This window comes from Catharus ustulatus, chromosome 5 (assembly GCF_009819885.2).
Source record: "Catharus ustulatus isolate bCatUst1 chromosome 5, bCatUst1.pri.v2, whole genome shotgun sequence".
NCBI lineage: Eukaryota > Metazoa > Chordata > Aves > Passeriformes > Turdidae > Catharus > Catharus ustulatus.
Window position 1 is genome coordinate 30,478,163 of NC_046225.1, and position 23,173 is coordinate 30,501,335.

At 39.5% G+C, this 23,173-nt stretch overlaps 1 protein-coding gene across 4 annotated transcripts in view; it reads left to right on the forward strand.

The window, feature by feature from the left end:
* LOC116996203 overlaps positions 1 to 20,883 on the forward strand; it is a 70,958-nt gene extending 50,075 nt beyond the window's left edge. For 2 of the 4 annotated variants that reach the window (XM_033059390.2, XM_033059391.2), the window contains exons 16-20: positions 4,300 to 4,411; positions 9,573 to 9,656; positions 11,169 to 11,292; positions 18,072 to 18,162; positions 19,066 to 20,883. In XM_033059390.2, coding sequence (XP_032915281.1) covers positions 4,300 to 4,411; positions 9,573 to 9,656; positions 11,169 to 11,292; positions 18,072 to 18,162; positions 19,066 to 19,140 — 486 coding nt within the window. In that variant the 3' untranslated portion in view covers positions 19,141 to 20,883. Of the gene's footprint in view, positions 1 to 4,299; positions 4,412 to 9,572; positions 9,657 to 10,262; positions 10,303 to 11,154; positions 11,293 to 18,071; positions 18,163 to 19,065 lie in introns of those variants that run through there. The other 2 variants (XM_033059393.2, XM_033059392.2) reach the window with 2 other exon arrangements.
* The last annotated feature ends 2,290 nt before the right edge of the window (positions 20,884 to 23,173 follow it).

Genomic DNA, 23,173 nt, shown 5'->3' on the forward strand with positions numbered 1-23,173 from the left:
CACTACTGTTCAAATACTAGTTATTTTCCATGTGTGCTTTGAAGGAAGGACCCTAAAACTTTCATGTAGGGAGAAATTGCAGCAAACCTACTGAAGGCAAGTCACTATTACAGTAATTTCACTAATATAAGCCGCACCCTTTTGACTAAAATTTTGGTCCCAACCTGGAAGTGCAGCTTATATTTCAGAGTGGCCAATATATGAACAAAGTTCGGAAATTTCCCAACCCAGAAGTGTGAGCTGCAGGCTGAGCTGAGTTTGTGAATTGAGTACCTGCCAGTAAAACCCGCGATCACGCGATTGTTGCAAATTAGTTACTCTGTTGCACGGTGGGGGGAGCAGGCTCCCGCCAGCACTGCGGGGCAGCGCAGGGCCAGGGTGAGCCCGGCAGCAGCGGTGCAGGCGGCGGGCTGGGGTGAGTGAGCCTGGTGGTGGCGGCAGCGCCAGGCGGCTCTGCTGAGCGGCAGCAGCCGTGGCAGTGCCACCCAGCCAGCCCCAAGCGGCTCCGCTAAGCGGCAGCATCGAGCTGGGCCACCCAGCCCCGTCGCCAGCCCCGAGTGGGGCCGAGCCCGCCTGGCCCCGAGCTGAGCCAGTAAACCCACGATTGCGCGATTCCTTTACTATTTCATTATTTTGTTGTGCGTGGATCCTCGCAGCAAACAAAAGTGCAGCTTATAATCCAGTGCGGCTTATATGTGGAAGAAGAATGGAATGTTGCCAGCACCCGGAAGTGCGGCTTATAATCAGGTGCAGCATTTGCTTACAACTTCACACTGTAGTAAGTTTGTATTGTTTTGTTTTGGAAGTTTAACCTGATTGTGCCTGAATCTTTCATATTGGGAGTCCTCCAATACAGATGAAACGGGTGCCACTCACTTCCATCCTACTTCCTCATGTTCTTTCTGTGGTTCCACAGCTAAAACTGAAGGGTGGCCTGCTGTGTGCATACTTCCTGCATCCTTAATCAAAAGCATGCTTACTGTTAAAAGCTGATACTGATCCATATATATATATACAGTAATTTCACTACTATAAGGTGCACCCTTTTGACTAAAATTTACGCCCGAACCTGGAAGTGAGCCCTATAGTCTGGTGGGCCTTGTATATGGGCAAAAGTTCGGAAATTTGCCAACCCAGAAGTGTGAGCCGTGGGGGGAGCCGGCAGGGCCGCAGGAGCCGGCTGGAGGCGGGGCCACGGCTGCCGGGTGGAGACGAGCCTGGGGGTGCAGGGGGGCCGGCAGAGCTGCGGGTCCTGGGTGCAGGCAAGCCTGGGGTCCGGTGGAGCCGTGGCTGCTGGGTGCAGGGATGCTGGCGGAGCCGTGGCTGCCGGGTGCAGGTGAGCCCAGGGGCCTGGGGCCCTGTGGCTACCGGGTTCAGGCGGGCCTGGGGCCCCGTGGCTGCAGGGTTCAGGTGGGGCCTCGGCCAGCAACTGCGCGGGGGGAGCTGGGGGCGGATCCTCGCTGCAAAAAAAAAGTACGCCTTATAAGGTGAGCCTTATATAATGTACAAAGTTGCGAAATTTGCCGACTCCCAGAGGTGTGCCTTATAGTCCGGTGTGCCTTATGGTCGTGAAATTACTGTATATGTCAGGGAACAAGACTTTTTTTCTCTTTTCCCCCCATATTGTTGGAGGTGTTGAGCCACTTGATCCATGGCTGGTGCCTCTTTGTCTCTCCAGGTCATTGCTGCCAATCAGTTGGGATTCAGTGATGTGCTGCAAACAAATTGCTGTCCTGTGGGTCCTAGGAATTGAGCTTCATCTGGATCTGTGGGTAGCTTCATGTTAGTCAGGTCATCATAAATCCTCTCTTGCATGGCTAATTTCTTCAAGAACTGGATACTTCCCTGCATTGTAGTCCTCTTATCTTGGTGACATACAGCATTTTCCTTGAAGGGCTACCTTTCCTTTAGACTCAACAGGAGTCATCTTCAGAAGCTGAGCACCTAGGCCTGTTTTTCAAATGCCCCCTTCCCTAGAAAGTGATCATAGCTATTTAGCTTCCCTACCCTCTAATTACAGGCTACTAGCTCCATTATCCCAGCATCATAGCAGCCAGGTGATAATGTGCTGACCTGGAAGACAGGAGAAATATTTCTGCATGTCCTGCATCTGACTCAAAGATAGGTATCTTGTTCTGCCTCTTTATCCTGTTCTTGTGATGGCCTTGCTTCATCCTCCTTTACAAGCTGAGTTTTGTGTCCATTTCTTTGTATATAGGAATGACTGATAATTAAAAAGGGTTAGTCCTCTCATTCCTCTGCAGTGCCTGTAACCAGGGTTGGAGTAGCTGCAGGTTTTTTGTTTCATCATCAGATCCAGAGACTTTCTTTTCCCCTTGAGAATAAAAGTGTCAAAAGAGCTTGGTAGGTGTGGGCCAGCACGTTACAGTGACTTGTGTCTCTCTCGAATTTCCAAGGTAACAACATACGTTTTCCAAATATTTTACTAATTTTTCTGGATTCTGCACTTGTTCAAAGTTCCAAAATGCAAGCTGCTCAGTCCTATGCTCTCACCCATACCACTCCATGCACCTTGCCACTCTTAGCGATCCAGCCTCAGGGCAGATCAGACAATCATAAAATGTTAAGGAGTTGAAACAGACCTTAAAGATCATTTAGTCCTAACCTTCACTGCCATGGGCAGGAATACTTCCCACTAGACCACATTGTTCAAGGCCTTAATCAGCCTGGCTTTGAACACCTCCAGGAATAGGGCATCCCTGACTTCTCTAGGCAGCTTGTTTCAGTGTGTTCACCACCCTCACAGTGAAAAATTTTCTCCTAATAACTAACCTAAATTTTCCCTTTTTCAGTTGGTACCCATTACCCTTGTCCTGTCACTACAGTCCCTCTCCAGTTTCCTTGTAGGCCCCTTCTGGTAGGTTACTGTGTGGTCTCCACACAAGCTTCTCTTCTCCAGCCACAATTCCCTCAGTCTGTCTTAGTAGGGAAGGTGCTCCAATCCTTTTATGAACTTCATGGTCTTCTCTGGACTTGCTCCTGCACGTCCATGTCCTTCATATTTTGGGGGCACCAGCACTGTACACAGTGCTCCAGGTGAGGTGTCACAAGAGCAGTGTAGAGGTGGAGAATCACCTCCTGCAGCTACACTCCTTTTGCTGCAGCTCAGTATTTGACTGACTTTTGGGCTGTGAATGTATACTCATGGGTCATGTTGAGTTTTCCATCAACCATCACCCCAAAGTCTTTCTCTGCAGGGCTAATCTCTGAGAAGTAGTCTTAAATAGCTGCTTAAACATAAAACAAGACGTTGAACACATTCACAAGACATGAGCCAGCAGTGTGCCCAGGGGGCCAAGATGGCCAATGGCATCCTGGCCTGTATCAGCAATAGTGCGGCCAGTGGGACTAGGGCAGTGGTCATCCTCCTGTATTCAGCCCACTGGTGAGGCCACATCTCAAGTCATGGGTCCAGTTCTGGGCCCCTCAGTTTAGGAGGGACTTTGAGGTGCTGGAGCACATCCAGAGAAGCTGGCAAAGCTAGTGAAGGGTCTGGAACACAAAGTCTCATGAGGAACAACTGCAGGAGCTGTGGTTGTTTAGCCTGGGGAGAAGGAGGTTTGGGGGAGACGTTATCACACACTACAGCTACTGAGAGGAGGTGGAGTCATCATACCTGGAATGTTTCTAAGGAAAGACTGGATGTGGCACTTAGTTCTAGTTGACATGGTGGTCTTGGTGGTCTTGGATCATAGGTTGGGCTTGATGATCTCAGAGGTCCCAATCTAATTGATTCTGTGAAGACCTACTGATAGGAACATGCTAATTTGAGCATCCCAGGATATTAAAAATTCTCAAGATCTATTATAATTAGCCTGGAGGATAAGGGGAGGAGGAAGGAAGTGTGTCCCCTCCATGGTCTGAGTTTCCAAAGAGAAAAGGCAAATGGTATAATTATCAATACTTTCTGATAGATGACTCCCAAGTACAGGGATGACAGCAATGCTGAGCGCAAATACCAGTTTCACAAACAGCAATTACAACAAATCTTTAGCCAGTGTTACAAAGTACAGCTTGATAACCTCAGCCCAGTTTCCATGGCTAATAAACATCCTAACAGAGAACATATGCTGCAATTAAGTAACAAGCAAGTAACAAAGATTTCTATTAGGTTTGTGATGAATTGTTATTGTGTTCTTTTAAAAGGGAGTAACAGAGCCTTACCCATAAAGCTATTACTGGAAGTCTACTAGATCAGTATTTAATTAGGAATATGCTTTATTTATCCTCATTACAATGGATTTCTGATTTGACTGAAAATCTGTGTTCTTTGTACAGATCAACCTATTTTTAAATGGGCAGCATGTTGAGATATTTGAGGATGATCTCATGTTCACATCAGATGAGGCGGTTTCATTTCGTCTGCCCAAGATCAGCAGTGAATTGAAAGGTAGGTTTATCTTCGTACTTGTGAATGTATCATTTGCTACCTTCATCCTAGTAAATCATGTTAGATTTTTGTCTGTGCAATAAACTTTACCTCCTTATATGATACATTTCTATGGCTGTTGCAAAACACAAACTTTTTTCTTGGAAGGTGGTTAGTGTCATGCAGTATAACATATTTGAGACTATAACAAGTATGGAAGTAAATTTTTATTAAAAAACCCTAAGCCTTAAAAACAACTGTAAAGCTGGCTTGAAGTTGAAACGTGGTTTCAAAGTATACTGTAATCTTACTTTTTGTGAATCCTAGGAATTGTGTTCAGAATACAGGACAGATGAAATGAATGACTTATGGACTTACAGCACTTAGATAATTAAAATTCACTTCTGTTCCATATGGCAGCCTTCACAAAATTACAGTAATTTCACGACTATAAGGCACACCGGATTATAAGGCGCACTCCCGGGTGTCGGCAAATTTCCGAACTTTGTCCATATATAAGGTGCACCGGCGTATAAGGCACACTTTTTTTTTGCAGTGAGGATCCGTGCACAACCAAGTAACGAATTAGTAATGGAAGTGTGCAATCGTGGGGTTTACTGGCAGGTGCTTAATTTGCAAACATTTTTCACAGATTGGTGTAGCCTTTAAACACAGCCCCAGGCATCCTCCCTGAGCCGCAGGCCCCAGCACTCCTGCCTGCCCCTGGCACCGGCTGGCGTGGCTTGGCTGCCAGGCACGGCCACGGCTCACAGCTTGGGGCTCCCATGGCGCCGCCCCGCCTTGAGGCTCAGCGCTCCCGTGGGGCGGCCGCCTCTTGCAGCTTGGCTCGTGGCTCGCACTTTCGGGTTGGCAAATTTCTGAACTTTGTCCATATATAAGGTGCTCTTCCAGGTTTCCATCCAAATTGTAGTCAAAAGGGTGCGCCTTATAGTTGTGAAGTTGTGAAATTACTGTAACAAGAAAGGGATCAACCTGGAACTGGTGACTTTAAAAGAAACTATACTGGGTTAATAATCTAGCATGATAAATAGTTCCTGTGTTGCTGCTAGGCTTGTCTAACCAAATTCTCTGAGAAAGAAAACCTTGAGAAGGGCTAACCAGTGAGCTGAATGGAGCAGGTCGGGATGTCTGCAATGACAAGGAGGTGTTAAATCAGAGTTGCTCATACAACCAATTACTGAAGTGCTGGACACCTGGAAATTTTTGTTATTTCTAATGGCTGAGCTATATACAGCATTTCTTAAAGTATAGCATGCTCCGTAATTCCCTTTTGGTCCAAATAGTTTTCATTATCTTATTTCTGCTTACAGAGAACTGGGCGAATTAACTTAAAGCTATGATAGGTATTTGCAAATCTGAATTATGTGACTCTACCTAAAAATTACAAGTTAGAAAAATTTCTAAAAATAATACTGATGGTGAAAGAGTAATTCAGGTATTAAAGTCTGTGTATACTTTAAAAATTAACGCTGTTAAGGCATTTACATGTTAAGGTTTACTCTGGATTCAAGATAAAGGTGAGAAGTGTTTCTTAAAACTAGTAATAGAACAGTGTAACAACTAATATGAGTTAGTAGGGAATGTTTGTATCACATAGAGAAATTTTGAAATACATACATGACTCTGTTTACTGCCATTTGAAAGCCACTGATAGTGGATGCCTGATTGCCATGCATGTATTCATTTTCCTATCTCTTCAATACAGTGATTTGTGCCATGCAAAAACAAGTATGGTTTCAGCTCTTATGTCTGTTGGAAATCTGATGGCACACCAGATCTCTCAGCTCCCTGGAAGTTCTCAGGGGTGCAGGGGGATATTTGCACCGTCAGACTGGGCAAGTTTAGGAATAGGAAGTCATTGTTCTGCTTAATGAAAGGGTTAGCAAAGGTCCTGGGTTTGGGGTCAGTACTACAGTACTAAATACTGGAGAAGCAAAAAGCTATTGGACTCCCTGCTCCTTTTTATAACTTGAGAAAACTTTGAGGTGCCTGATACCATCATTTAACTACTGAATTCTTCAGGCCTTTTTTCAGGCAAAACCTCACTTTTGAGAGACAGCAGAACTTTTCTGATTGTTTCCGCTGAGAGGGATCTCTAAACTTTTGCCCTTGGTTGTGAATATAAATGTTTTCTGTGTGTGACTAAATACTTAGCAATTTCTGTGGCTTAATGTAGGACAGCATGGGTAACAAAGACAAATGGGTTAGACTGTAAAAGGAGTAGCTTTTGCTAAAGCATTTTCTGTCAGCATTTAGAAAGAAGGAAAGTATTTTTCTTAATTTCATTATTATCTCAAGTGTGAGGGACTGTTAGTTGTCCTTGAAGAGATAAGAGAAATATGTGAAAATGGATTTAAAATATGCTGCTAGATGTGCTTCTGGGAGAGTGGAATTTGAATTTACCATTTTCCCTAGCTTTGAAGGGAATTCTTTTGTAGATTTAAGATGTTTATTAAATGAAAAGAATTTCCTGATAAACAGATCATAAAAGATAAATCAATTAGGGTAATAATAAATGACAACACTGACTTGTACTGGTTTGTTTAAAGGGAGATTGTCAATGACTGACTGTGTAAAATGTCTGATGGAGAAAAGATTTCTATGGCTTATGTAATTTAGATACTGTCAAATTTCAGCCTTCGAAGAAGCACTACATTTTGTTTTGAATTGTATATTGAATGAAATTATTACTGTGATTTCTGTAGCATACAAAGTGCAATAGTCTTGTCCAAAATGAGCAATTAGCTTTAACGGGACTTTCAGATCCACTCTCAATGGAGATGATTAATCAAAAATAATATTCCCCAATTAAATAAATACATCCTTAAATATTTTCTGCCAAATCTCATGGTACATTTCTGCACGCAAGTGAACATGAAAAGACACTGAGCTTCAAGCGCAAAACAGAACTCCTGTGTTCTTCTTTTCCACTGTATGCTTTAGCCTCTTCAAATTTCATGCTACTGTGACTTTCTACCAGTGAGGAGCCATTATGCCAGACTAAACTATAATCACTCTTTCAGCTCATCTTTCACAGTGACTTCATATATATTATAAAACTTTAAGTCTTAATTAAAGCAGTTCAATGCTGATAGGTTGTTCAGGTAAATTGTTGGAAGATCTTTTGATCCAACTGTGCCAGTAGAATGGGTTGCTGTGGTAAGACCCTAGTTCTTCATTATTGTTTTCCTTGTTACTGCCACTCACATGTGCCAGTGGAGCTCCTCTTGTGAAGTATTGCCTGATCTGCTTCAACCATATACAGATACACTGTACAAATTATGTGTCATGTCCTACTAAGGCATTTTTGTTATCTAATATATCTCCCACCCATACCCAAATGGACTTTGGGGATCTGTCCAGTTGCCACTGCCACAGACAGGTGAATGAAAACTGCAGCCAGTAGGATTTGGACATAGTTTGTCTCTTACCCAGGTTGCTTGGCCCATATCTGTGCCAGCAAGTTTTGGTGGGCAGGAAGGAGTTGAAGATAAGGATGATTAGGTTAGGGCTGGGTTTGCCTGTTTACCTGATGCAGTTCAAAGAGTGCGTATCTAGCTACTCATGTCTGCATAGTAGGTGCTCTATGCTCTTTGTGATGCCCCTGGCCAGCATTTGGAGCATAAGATCTTTTATACTGAGTCTCCTACTCCCTAAAATTAAAACAAAATTTTAAAAGGGAAAAAAAATTAAACCCAAATCATTTGGTAGTCTCAGCAGAAGCAGTAATAGTACAAAAAGGACAAACTGATGTATTTTCAGATTGCATTGTGCCTTGCAACATGAAGTTAATCCAGCATAGTTGATTTGTGAGACCCTGTATATTCAATTCCTTTAAATGGGGACTTTTGTGACTTGCTTCTTCTGATTGCCATCAGCAGCAGTTGCACCAGAAGCTTCCACAAAGCAGGGAGGCTGTTGCTTCCCTGCTCTGCCTATTCCCCCTACTGCTGTCCAAGGAGCAGAGAGTGGGGGGTAACTGCACATGTGTCCAGAAGGATGAAAAAAAAGACAGGAAGGGTACAGACGAGAGAAGGACTGAGGGATGAGAAGTTTGGTGTGAGTCAGGAGTGGGGGTCGGTCTATTATTGATGGTGTGATTGAAAAGCCAAGGAGGCCAAGAGAGTTGATATGGCCATAGGAAAGTTGGATCAGAAGTAAAACTGACTGAAAATTACTCAATTCTCACTGCTTCAAAGCTTGGATATAGCCCATGCTTCAAGTTTTCACTTTTATGCTGTGATCAATGAATAACTCCAACTCAGTAGCAAAGCGGATGCTTCATCTTTCACTTTAGAGAACAGGAGCTAGATGGTGACAGCCTACTACTCTTAGTAATCAACAATTGCAAGAGGTCTGTGCTGTGTATTGCATGAATCCCACAATATTGAATTTCTGGATTTGGACAGGAATGGATTTGTTTTTTGATGTGTAGATGGATAAATATATTTCATATGAATTTCGTTAGTGAAATGCAACGACCTCCATGTTCCTTGAACATTCAATACTCAGATATCGACAAGGTGAAAAATCATGATTGGCTTCCTAGAAAACATATCTTTTCTTATATAATACTGAGATATTTACAAAAACAGTAACTTGTAAAAGAAATCTTAGGTTTCTCCTGTGCAACTGGATAAGAAGATGTGTAGCACAAATGCAAGTAAGAGCTGCATCATCTTGAAAAGGAATTCATTATGGTTTTCTAAAAGCAGATTAAACATATATTACAGAATTACCAGGACAGTAGCAACTGCAGGTATTTTCCATCTCGACTGGAAGCAGAGATCTGTGTGTTAAGGGGACAAAAGTTACTGGTTAGGCAAGAAAAGACAAGCAGCTGCTATACCTCCTTCGGTGACTGCATTGCTAAGGCCAAGATGGAAGTAATATTCAAGGGTGATAGAAGAGGGGATGCCTGGTACAGCATTTGGCTGTAAAACAGTAAAAGGGATTTTGGAGGTGCAGCAGGAAGAATCAACTTGCTAATTTTTGCCCCCAGTCTCACCTCTTTTTCTCTAGGTGCTCCTGTGAGAAGAAGGATTGGAAATGTTTTCAGAGCACTGCAAACAATGCAAAAAGCATGCACTTAAACTGACTCCTTCAAAATATGCAATTATTTGTAGCACCATTAAAATGAATTCATTTTTATGTTGTACAGATCTGCCAAGTGGTCCACATACTTATCGCTTAGAAGATCTTGCCTATACTAGAAGCGGAGACAAAGGCAATTCTGTGAACATAGGTATTTTTCTTTCTTTTGCTTTCTGAAGAGATGTAGCTTTTTCACATAAGAGTTACGTATCAAGTGCTAGTCTTAATTTTTTTAAACCTCACTTGACCATTATTTCTTGTAATTGTGCTGAAACAAAAGAGAATATGTATTGAATATGGATTTTACTAATGAAATATCTGTAGTCTTCTAATTAGCAGCTGCTGTAATATGAGGTACTAAGAAAAAATACTAGCATGTCCTACGAAAAAGAAAGGGTTTTGTTTAGGGTTGGAAAGTTGAGCTCCCAGAAGTTAAGAAATGCTTTTTTAAGGTCTCTTTTACACATCAGTTGCTAGTCCTTCATGTTATGTAATATAATTTCTTGGTTGCCTGATCATGTATAATATTTTCATACATTAATTTTGTAACACGTCTATGGCTGAAACATTGACAGTGTTAGGGAATACTAAAGTTGTTCTCATACGTCCAAGAATGCTGTTATTATATTGCTAATGCAAATGATACATTTCAGTATGCAGTCTCTTTGCATTGATTGTGCTGCTTCTTGCATTGTTTAATAATTCCTTCTATTCCTTACTTCTGCATGCAACAATTGGCTCTCTTACTTGTTGGAAGATGAGAGCGTGTGGTGTTCAAAGATCAGTATGAATTAAAGGTGCGTTTGGGATTTGATTTGCTATTAGCTGTCGTGCTAAAACTGATGAATTTTGTTAATTTGTATTCAGGAATATAGTTTCCTTGTCCTTGTTTGTGAAACTGGTTTTTATGAGTTGAAGAATGAAGCAGTGTTGATTTTTTTTTTCCTTTTTTTTCTTTTTCTTTCTCCATCATTGACCACTGTTGCAATTTAGCATTGCCAAGTCATGAATGATGTATACATAATAGACTGCTTCAGATATAAAGAGACTACTGCTTTTCTAAGGAACAACATTAGCCACAACGAACTTAACCTCTAATTTAAGTCCAGATAGAAAGCTCCCTGTGACACAAAGCTGTTTTCCTGATCCTGCTCTGGAACCTCAGCTTCAGCATAAAAGTAGCTGAAGCTTGTAGAGCATATTTACAGCAATAAAAATGTAATTTTGACTTGTCATACTTGTCAGAATCCCATGCAAGATGTGGGGCAAGGACCAAACCTTTGGTCACTGATCATGCTTTGTAATTAATTGTGATTACCTAAATATCTAAGTCTTGCAAATCATTTAAGGGAAGACAATCGCCTATGGGTTGTTTGCTGTGGTGGTGTTGTTCTTTAGGTGTCTTTCAGTAGCAGGGACTGTTTGTAGCAGAAAAAAATCCAGTGATCACGTAGTGGTCACTTTAGTGTCATGCTCCACCCTACATCTCTACTGACGGAGGGAGAGCTGTCATACTATTGTGTCTTTTATTCAGGAGCTCATTGTAGGGGATCCATATGTACAGTTTCAGTTAAGTGGAGAATCTCAAATTGATTTTGAAAGAATAAATACAAATTGGTTTTAACAGTTCCTATTTCAATTAATGCCAGTTGATGCCTAACAGGTGTGATAGCACGGCATCCCCTCTACTATCCATACCTAAAGAAATCTTTAACTGCTCAAGCCCTGGAGAATTACTTTCAACACCTTTTAGAACATGAGAAACCAGAAGAAGAACTAGTAACAAGGTGAGTAGTTTGCTGCGCAGCCCACAGTTGTATGGTAGATACATGATGGTATCAGAAGTTATCTTAAAACATGTTATCATAAATATTGAAAACCTGTTTGTATTTTCTTTGGGTTTTTTATGTATCTTCCTTTGCCTTTTTAAATAACTTGAACATTGTCACTGAAAAAGAACATGAACTTGGGCCTCTCTCGAAGCTGGACAAAGGCCGTGAATCCGTTTAGTGAAGGCATTTAAATTCTTAGAATTAGCATAATGATGTCGGGGCTGTTCCTTTGTGTTGTTTCAGTACAGAATGTCTTTACTGACTAGAAATAGCTTCCAGGGCCTTTTGAGAAATTTATCTTTCCACGGTTTTGAACCATTTGGAAACTGTAGGAGCCTTAGTAACTTAAGCTTCCCAAGCCTCTGAGCCACTGCTGAACTGAGAGTTGGAAATCTTCAAAACAGTACCTGAAAGACATTCACACAGTCATTGTAGTCTGGAGTCCAGACTTACCTGATGATCCATCGGAAATGGGCCTCATACTGTCCCTGTTTCTGCAAAGCATTTGAATATTTATGAAGTTCACTCACTTCTGAGAAAGTATTCCTTCTAGTACCCACTCTCACCCACTTTTGCGCACATATACCAAGCCAGAATTTAAAGAAAAAACATAGCTAATTTCTCTTAAAATCTGAAAGAGAATACACCCTAAAAAGGACACTTCTTTGTAATCCTCATCTACTAAAGAGAATCCTCTGCAAGCAGACAACATACATAACATTCTTACTTTTGTGGTATGGCTGATGCTCAGGGTCCTTCCTGGGGACTGAATGAAACATACTCTGCTTTTGTTATAGCATAAGGTAATGAAGCTCACTCTCCTAAGGATGTCCAGTAAAACAGTCAACAGATTTTAAACCTTTTAATGTCTTTGAAAACAAGCAAAAGCTGAATACTGCCACAAACCATTCAGTCTTCTAAAACATGTTATGAAACAAAGTCAGTTATGCTGCACATAAGGAGAATTTTCCAAAGTCCTTCATATACTTCCATGGGTACTGGATAAACTGCTAACTGTCTGTTTGTTCAAAGAGCTTGAGTCAGAAAGGTACAGCTCAAAGCTCAGAGAGAGCTTGGAGTTATTTTAACTCCCGATCTTTGAATTGTAAGTGCTGGTTTTGTCTTCATAAGCAGCTCAGTGCAGATCTCACCCACTGTTTCCTAAGTGTTAACAAATCTATGTATCTAATAAATTGTGATACTAAGAATTGCAATTGAATCTCCTTGGAAACCAAGCAGAGAGGAGAAGAAATAAAAAATGTCGTGCCTCCTAATGATACTTCTAGAAATTGATTCATTGCCATTCCTTAATGCTGTTTATGTTCATAAAGAAATGTAGAAATTCGCTCTGTCTGAATGAAGCCAAATTATTTTGGTTAATTAGATTATCTGTTTGTGGTTTTGACTTCCTTTAATGATGTGATGATGGAACGTTGTGAGTGAATTGGAAAACTACTGGGTAAAAAGAATAAAACCTTCTGTGGAAATATTTAGGATTATAAGGATTATGCTCATGTGCTTCAGATTGTGTAGTTTCTTTTTAAATTACTTCTTTATTTTTTAGCTTTAACTATCATAAAAAAAGAGCTGTCTTACTGTCTGTTTTTCCTTAATTTCCTTTATTTAAATGGTGAGTAGTTAAAACCTATGTATTAGTTTTGCTACTATAAACCTACCAACCATGGCTCTACCTCACTACAGAACAGAGTCTGTTAACCAGTTGCCTTTCATGCTTTTTCACCGGAGGCATTGAATAGGTGTACTAAACACAGAAAAGGTGGAATTATTTTGGTAGAGAACACTGAAAACTCATAAACTTCCAGATCTGCAGGTAAAACAATAGCAAAAGATGGTCTTTGAATCCCCAGGTGATCGCTTCCCACAGTAGAGCGCTAGAGTACATTCTTAACAGATCTGAGTATCTTAAGACACAGAATAAGAAGCTTTTTGTGCAGTGATACTAGGTTAGTCATTTAAGAAGGTTAGTAAAAGTATTCTATGAGATTTTGCTGTTTTCATCTTCTGAAATGTGGTATATGTAATGTTTTGAGAACATTTCAATGCTCAGAAATATAAAAAAATGACAGCTGATTTCTTCCTATGCAGTGTTTTCACCAAGAACTGAAATGTGGATGCTGATGCTTCTAGATAGCTTTTTTGTACATACATTTATTAGGAAAAATAAGGTTTTTTCTACAGTATATCTCAAATGCAAACACCTATTGAAGCCTATGGACTTGGTTTCTGCTTTCCTGTGATGAAAAGATTCTTGTCTTTTCCTTGATTCAAATGCATTGAATAATTTTATATCATTATTTTAATATCATTTTATATCATGCATTTTAATGGGAAATTCACCAGATGTCTGACTTGTCTGAATATTATGGACAGCACTTTAAAGGAAGTAGTTAAGCAGGCACCATTGTGTCTGAGCATAGGAATTCAGCTAGAACAGTGAATATTCCTTGTTTTACTGGTTTCTGTCACAGATAGAGTATTCTTTGAAGAGTTTACTTTCTGTGTTTTTTAAAAGTAGTTCTTAAAACATTTAATCAAATTGTACAATTAGATTTTTTTTTCCTTTAGATCTCAGTTAATTAAGCTGAAATGGTTTAATTATGCTGAGTAAATCCCTGTCAGTATTTTGGTCAATGTATTGTTGCTGCTTGTTATAATGGCTATAGTGTGGTTTTTTTCCTTTTATTGTGCAAGTTTATTTTCTGCATGGAAATATTTTGGATGCTCTGATCCTTCAGACAAACCTTAAAATAGTGAAGATGGCCTTCATATATTATTTTGTAATCCTTATTTTAGCTAGATTATCCCACTGTAAATATTTTCTCAAAGTAAATAAAATGAATGTGCTGTGTCTAGTTGTTGCATCCATGAGGTTTTCCACTTAGCGACAACCTTACTGAGTTAACTGGCTAATAGTGTGGCTATAATAATAGGATAGGTATGATGGTATAGATATCCTTTAATCCAGAGACATCCTTTTATCCACGTAGTCCGAGAAGCAGTATCCAAAAGTGATGTTGTTTGAAAGGCAGGCAGTGACCAAAGATGTGGGGGAGGAGTTGGGTTCACAATATATAGGGAATACCTGAGGGCAAAGGACCAATCGCAAACGCAGGACCATATATGTCAAAGGTCTTGAACCAACAGAGAATCGGGGCTAGGAATGAAAATTACTTTGGAATGAGCTAATTAGCATCTTTGCAGTGCCCAGTTTCCTAGGGTCTCAGGTTTATGTCTCCTATCTCAGTTGGTTCAATTCCCACATCTGCCCCTTCTTTCACGATTTAAAGATCTTTGGTAAAGAATTTTGAAAAACCCCTAACATACAATTTAACGAACAGTGTACACAATAACAACATAAACACAATAAAAAAAATCAGTAAACCCATTTCAATTAAAGATAGAGCCCAACTAGATAAGTTCCAATTTTTGAATAGTCTGTTGAACCAGTCATCTTCCTTTTGTAACTTCTTGAATCCTTCCTTGAGAATTTGAATACTGTGATGAATGGACTCACTGTGATCAGAAAGACTCATAGAATACATGCCCACAAAGTCCTTGCAGCCATGCCCATGTGCTGAGAGTGGAAAGTCTATTACTGCCCTGTTTTGCAAGGTGGCATGCCTGATGGTATCTACATCTGAGAGCAAGCCACTTAATGCAAGGGAGGTAACATTGGTTTGTTTACTCAGGAAGCACCCAAGATGATCTAATTGACCTAAGGCTTTTGCTGCTGCCACCCAGGGCAGTAAAAGGGAGGCAGCTGTTCTTTTGCTTTTACTCCAATATGTGACATCATCATTGCAATCAGATTCAAAGTAACACATAGATCTTTTTACTCTGTTATTTTTGCTGTGAATCATTTTTATGTTGGGTGCCAGTAAAGTAAGCCTCCCAAGCTACAAGGCCCACCCTTAACATGTGATGGTATGGCAGGCCGTGCTCTCCCCACAAATTAGAAACACACCCTGTGGTAGCTGGAGAAGCTGGACTGAGACGTGACGGGGGGATGTATTATTACACCATTGGCTCTGATTTTTGTAAGCTGGATGGTATGGGAAACATCTTTCCTAATAATTTTTCTTTCTTTTATGATTGTGGGTCTTTAAATAATTTCCCAGTTTGGTTTATAAAAAAGCCTTATGCAAATATCCATTTTCACCAAGCCAAGAATTTCTAGCTCCTGGGGTTCAAGTGATGCTTGTGGGAGCTTCTGGATCCAGTGATCCCAGGCATCTACAGGGTTATGTTTTCATATGCTGTTAGGATTGTTATCTCTCATACTACGGGTGGTATTATTGATTATTGGCCATATATCCATAGGCAGCCCTAGCAGGCAGGTTATCAGGGCTAGCAACAGACAAGCACAGAGAATCTTGTTTCATGCTTTTGCCAGAGTTACCCATACATTTTGTTTTAGCTGGGGGACTATCCAGGTCTTTACGAGGAGCATGGAGTTGATCAGGATGGCAGCAGTGAGCAGGAGTCCCTTTGGAGTCATATTTGATGGAACTGTCTGTGGGAAAGCTAAGAAAGTTAGGGAGGTGTAACAGAGTTTTGCAGCAGGTAGGTGATGTTCTCAGGACGTCATCTCCTCAGATTGCTTTTGGGATTCTTCCTTTGGAGCATCTTGGTGTTCCTGTAAAGACTGTAGATACGGTTTTACAGTTTTTGCTGGAACCCAGCACAGAATTTTGTGGAGATGAAACGTGTGGTGCCCCTGAATAGGGACTTCTCATATTGAGAAGGACCTGCAGGGTTTTTCTGTTTAGGAACTCTCTGCTGTGGAATTGTGGAATTTGTGAAATCAAATTCTTCTGCTTATTTGTCTCTGCTTTTATATGCTCTTCAATTTCTCTCCTGATTTGTTTTTCCTGATTGATTTTCATGACACTTCTTTTGAGAGATGAGATATTAGGAATCGAAATTCCATCAGTCTAGTTCTTAAGGAGACATCCTCCAGTTGTGAAATTCTTTCCTGCCTGGAAATCTTCACCAGCTTTTCACAGTAAAATTTATAGTGTAGTGCTTTGCTTTGGTAGATCTCTGGCTTTCATGGTGTGTGGCAATTGGAAATAGAATTTTTTATTTAGTTTTTTAGAAAAAGTTTTGTGGTAGTCTGGTTGTGCTATATAGTTGATAATGGTATTAAATTTAGTAAATCAGGTAGGCAGCTTACTGCAGAATTGCTTTATTCTTCATATTCGTGTTGTCTAATAGAGCACTGGTCTATTAATCTACTTTGCTGCCTTCCCAGTAGATTTGCCTTTAAGTGTGATAATGTTGTCTGTCACTTAGTTTTTGAGAAAGGGCAACAGAATGCTGATACCAAATTTTTTTTTCCTTAATAACAACTAATACTAAAGTAGCATAGAGTAGAAGGAACTTGAAGTTGAAACCTTTTGCCTGGGAGATAGACACAGATGCTCCATGACTACTTGCTTTCTAGAACAAGAACTGAAGTGATTGCCAGACTGATCCTTCAGAATCATCTCCTTCCACAAGAGGTTTGAGTCATATGCCCAAGATAAAAGGGCAGACAGGGCTATGAGCACCAGGGACAGCCATGGTTTTTACAGTGCACAAAAGAAGCTGAAAGAGATAAACCTCAAAGTGACGAAATTAGCAGTATAAGAGCACTGCAAGAAATTGCACCTATATTAGGGGAAAGATTTAAAGAATCTGTCCCAAAGAGATGAAGATCAGGTAGGTGACTAAAGAAAAATAAGTGATGTTGGCGAAAGCAGGACTTAAATTGCAGCAGACATCTGGAGACAGAGTGAAAATTGGAGATCATCTTTCTCTGTTAATTCCTCATGGTTTGATGATGTTCTGATTTAAATCCTTTCCTATGGAATTAAAGCAAAGCTATCAGGTACTTAGATGAAGAAAAATACTGGAGGAAAGCAAAACCAAAGAAAACCAACAGTAGAAGGAAGATGACAAAACACTGAAAAACTGCAAGAGGCAAATGGAAATATACTGTAGACCTATTTATGGAATTTGTAACAATAGGAAACCACAAAGTCACTTGCCAAACTGCTACAGAAGTTTCCAAGTTGGAACTGCACCAGTCAAAAGCAAGGATGGAAAAATGGTTACAGTGGTGGTGGAACAGAAACATACGTCTGTCACACTGAAATAAAATTTTATCTGAACAAAGTACATGGCTCCAGGAAAGCTCTGATTTGAATTTGTTATAAAGTTACCTGTTTGCCATAAGTTGATGTAGTGACTTACAGATGTTTCTCAGTATTGAAGAGGATGTCTTTCCAGTTAGCTGGCATCATTTGTTAACAAAAGTGAGTTCCAGGAATTAAGTGATTGTACTTTTCAGTATTAGAACTAGGAGCTTAATAAAAAGACTTTATTTTGCCCATCATATTGTCCAAGTTCATATTGGATCTTGAACCTCTGGCTTGTAGAAAGAAAGAACTCTAGATAAATAACCTTATTAGAAATGGATGAGTTTTGAATAGAGGAAAATGTACCTTATGGTCCAACTTCAAAACTATTAAGGGCTGTTAATTTGGAGTAAGAGGAAAGAACAAAAAGGCAGGTAAAGCCTTGTGTTAATCTTGTTAACTTTTAGACTTGGCTTAGCAGTGGGATGTGATCAGAAGCACGAAAATTTTGCATGCTGACTTTTGTTTTACGTTCTCTACACGTTTCTTCCAAAATCCCCTGAGAAATAATGTACAGTTTTTATTTTACAGATATGAGTTGCCAGGAATCCATGGATTAAATTTTGTTCTGAAGAATTCCCTTGGTGGTGGTGGTATAGCATCCCTAAGAAGTGACCCACAGGCATGTATCAAAGCAATAATTTTAATGTAGTCATCTTTCATGGGTCTCTTTATAACCAGCTTTTGGGCTGGAACTATGAGGTTTGGGGTTTGACTCTACTCCTTTTAATTTCCTGTTAATAGATATTGTCTATTTAATTTTGTAAGATTTGAAAACAACATAGGAAAGTAGAAGGTGGATTTAGAATATTTGGTGAAAAAAATGTGTACTAATAAGATAGCACATCATAAAGAGCATAACTGATTTGAAGACTAGCAGGTTTTTGGTGCAGCAGCAAAATTAATTCTTCAGAAAAGCTGTCACATTTTGAAAAATGTAGATTTACTAGACAATTCTGATTGTTTCCAAGTATACATAGGAACCATGCAGTGTAGGACAACTCCTCATTTATGAGTATCCTATGCCTTCTATAGTTAAAATACTGATAAATACTAGAAACATGAAAAACAGATGAATATGAGATCTTTTGTGTTGATGTTATGTAAATCTGAAAGTAAGAATTTTTTTGCAAGTGTACAATCTGAGTACTAAATATTTAATTAAATAAAGATCCTGAGCCATGCTGTCTATGGTTCACACAGCTGTGCTCATCTGCTCAGAAATGCTAATGTACAAATAATCTCAGCATAGTCAAGAAGACTTGCTCACAAAGTAAGGTGATGCTATGTATGCATAGGTAGAATTGAACCCCAAATAAATTGATTAGTACTTGGCACCAAATAAATGGAAGAAACTGTTTAATCTGTTCAGATTTGGATGCTTGAAAACTCAAGAAACCTAAACTGAATTCTCACACTAATTACAGGAAAAACATTCATATGAAATGGTTTAAAAAAGTTATTTTAAAAAGATGGTATATTTAGATAGTAAAATAAAATATTTGTTTGGTTCTTTTTCTTACAGGGTAAAGCACTTGGACAGATGCTGTTGGATTTCCAGATTAAAAATGTTCCTGATTTAAAATCACTGATAGAGTAACAGGTGTTTAATATATATGCTTTTAATACTAAGCGGTATAAAAACATGTTTTATACAAGTACTGGCTTCTTGAATGAGTTTTTTTTTTTTGAGGTTAAAGAGTAGAAACTTGACAGTTTTTTATCAGAGGCTTAGCTATATGGCACAGATTAGCAAATGTTTTGAGTAGTAACAGACTAATAGCTTTGTCTGTGCCTGACAGTGTTTCCTGTCTAGATAATATGGATGAAGTGGATGAAGAATCAATTTATTTCCTGCAAAATAAAATTAATCAGATTGCAACATTGTTTCAAGATGGAAATTACCTCTTGTTTGGTCCATCTCTCTTTTCCTTCTCTCATCCTATATTTGAAAATCAACTGGGCTGCTGTCCTGACAGCTGTATCTGTTCTGTGCAGTGAGTAGGGCTGGGTCACCTGCTCTGCAATGCTGGGAAGTCAGCACTGTCTGGTACTGGGAGCAGTTTTCCCTGCTGGGCAATAAAGAAAAGTAGTAATTGGTACTGTTATACAGTGACTGATTGTAAATGCTGACCTTTGATGGTGATTCACCAACTTCCAGCACTTTGTCTGGTTAATGACAGACTTTGTTATTACATTTTCCAGTATCTTTTACTAATTAAAACACTGAGTAGTAGTAAGTGCAGATTTTAGTGTGGTAATAAATTTGAAAATGAGGAAAGGGGAGTCTGCCTGGTCACTCCTTGTGGTGGTTTAATCCTGGCAGGGATGAAGCACGGTGGGGTTATTTTGTTCCAGGGCTGTTAAATCCTTGACTTGTGCAGCAGAGTCATGCCTGGATTAAGTTTATTTGACTGTCATTTGCATTGCCCTTCCCACAAAAAGGTGTCTTCTGCTTTGAAGGAAAACCATGTTGAATGCAGTATATACTGTCTTTCTTCTGACTCCAGATACCACCTCTCCATCTCCCTTCCTGCACAATATGATTAGCATGTTCAAACTGGGATGCTTCTGAACTTCTTAATCTTATAAGAAGAGACTTAAAAATCTGTATCATACTTCCTGGGACAATAGAAAGGTGGAAATTCTGAGAACTGTTTTATTCTCTGCAGAAGTCATAAAATATTACTCCACATGTTCAGGCATTTTATATTCAGAAATTAATATTTTTGTTTATTTGGGGAGATTGTATTAATTATTTAGTGCTGGCAAAACAAGGTATTACTAATACCAGACAAAACTATGTATTTTTTAAATTGTCACCAAACCTATATGTTAGATCCTAAATTTCCAGTGCTATCACTATTATTAATTTCCTAGCCTCTTGCTTGCTGATGAGGACTATGCAGTGAATTGTTCCCACCTTTTCTGTGGTTTTGTTCATTTGAATTGAAGGTACTGTAAATGAATGCTTTATCCATCTAAAAAATTACTGCCTGAGCAAGTCATAGGTACTATCCATGTGTACAACATGGTTGTCAGGTTTTAAAAAATGAGTCATTACTTCATTGCAAAAAAATAGCCAAGTTAATAACTTCAAAGGGAAAATGGCATGCAGGTTTTTTATTATGTTTACAGTCATTGTTTGTTAGAAAACTCTCCTTAATAATTTGGAAGCATATTGAAAGGAAGTAAAAAAGGAAAAGTGACAGACCTCAGTAGCAAACCTACAAGGATAAAAAGGCTACAGTAAATATTTGCAGTTCACTCAATATGCTGCTTAAGTGACTCTGGAAATGTGTATCTAATAAGTTTCTGAATTAAAGTGAACAGTTCTAAAGTATAAATTTGTTTTAGTCGTTTATGTGGTTTCTTCTACTGGAAGAGTGTTAGTTAGTTCAGAAAATCTTTGTTCAGAGTTGTTTCACTTGCCTGCAAGTCTCATGTACTGTCTTGGCGGTTCCCTTCTTTGTTCAGATTTTGTCTGTTCTGTCCCTAATCTTTGTTAAATACAAAAACCAAAAAAGTAAATTATACTGTTTTCTGGAGAGCTGGTCACTTACAGCTCTATAATGGAAGCTGTAATTTGCTGAAAGGAATGGTACAGTGTTCAAATGAATTTGATATGGGAATAAAAAAGTGTTATTTTTTATCTCTGGAGTAGCCCTTTTGGATGCTATGAAACCATCCTTCATAAATGTGTTTTCTGTCCATTATTTCTTTCAGCACACCAGCTTAAACCAAATGGCATTGCTTTTCAGATATTTTCTTGCAAATTATACCCTCCAAAATCCCTATCCAAAGCTCTTTTTCTCCTTGAATGTTTTGAATTCATGAAACAATGCTTATTTCAACAGTCCCAGATGATCTGAAAGTAAAGCTTGAGTCATTGAGAGAGGCTTGGTAAAATATAAATGATACACAAAGGTGAGCATGTATGCAGTCAGCATTGGTTTAACTTCAGTCAGTTAAAAAAATCATTTTGCCTGCTTGTTAAACCAGGTTTGTTCCTCATATAGGCAAGAGCATACCCTTCCAATTCCCCACCTTTCCTGCCTTTTCCCTACTGTGTTTCCTTCCTGCATTAGCTGTGAGAGCAGGATAGAAATGGTAATGTCTAGTGCATAATATAAGGTTCCTTCTAATACAGGAGTATTTCAGTGTAATGGAAACTGACTTACACCTCTTACTTAAGCTTTTGTACTTTGGCTCATCTGCACTACTAAATGAAGGCTCCATTCTTACCTCTCACAGCTTTCTTACTGCATCTCAGCCTAACTCTCAAAAATAAAGCATGGGTTTTATCATTAAATTATTCCACAACAGTTAACAGTCCAATAAAATACTTCCTCAATGTTTGTGGGTTTATATTTAATATTCCAAGGTGATTTTCCCACTTAAATTTGTGTACTGAAGGTACAAAAGCTGTTATATAAAAGTCACCCAAGAGAATATGCCAGTGTTTGATACACAATGTATATTTTTCAGTTTTCCCATCTCCAGTAGAAATGTTTTTTTCACTAAAGAACATGTTTTCTTCCCCCTTTCAGATGAAAAATTATTATAAATATACCTTACATTGCACTTTGGAAGTTTGACAGTAAGAGAAGTGCAGCCCCGCCTTGGGTTTGAAAGCAGAAAATGTTGGGTTACAGGCTGCTTTTCAAGAATCTGAATGGTTTCATTCAGGAATTACTTTGATGTGTTGTATTAATTGCTTTGCAAACAGTCATAATCACAGGAGTTGGAAGGTAGTGGCAAAGCATTACCTGTGTGGATTCCACAGACCCGTCTGCTCTGTAATGCCTTTTGGGCTTGTTCACTGGGGTTTCTGGGCCTGAGAGGGACTGAGTGAATGGTTGAGGGGGAGGGAGAGAGGAAGCTCTTAAGTGACTCAAATATAAAGAAATTACACTGCAGAAGTGTCTTACATTTCACCTTACTACTTTGAAACCTTCCCATGCAGTAAGACTTCAAGTCTCCTTCTCATGGCAATTCCTCTTTAGTTTCATCCTGGTTTCCTTTCCAGATTTACTTGAAATGGACCCTGGTGATTTTAGGATTAAAGCTAACTGGCATGAAGAAAGCAAACAAAGGATGCCTTCATGTGAAGGATCCCATTGGGAAGTGTCTGTATCTGCCAGGGAGTTCAGCTGAATTCTTCTACCTTCGTTTGGACAGGGAAGAGAAACCTGAACTGTAGGACTGAAGCATCTCTACCACCTATTTCAGCGAACACCATTCAGACACTCCCTGGACACCTGTAGGGAAGGGGAGAGGGGGAATCTTAAGACGGCAGTGTGGGGCAGGAATGGTGCTTATCTGCACAGGAGGGAGACAGGAACCTTTCTGTGCTAGGACTTTTTGTAGAGTCTGACAATCTGTGCCTCCAGCTCTGGACCAGCTGCTGTGACCATCACCAAACATGTGCAACCCTTTATCAGGATGAGGTGTTTAAATTTCTTTTTCCCTCATCCACTTAAAAAAAATGATTAAAAAAATGAGAAGTTCCTCCTTCTCCTCCCCCCATTTTTATTTACTAGTAGAAAAAGCTTCAAACCTTCCAAATATATTTTTAACATCTGGATTTGAAAATATGCAGGTTTAATTATATAATCATGTGCGGCTGGTGG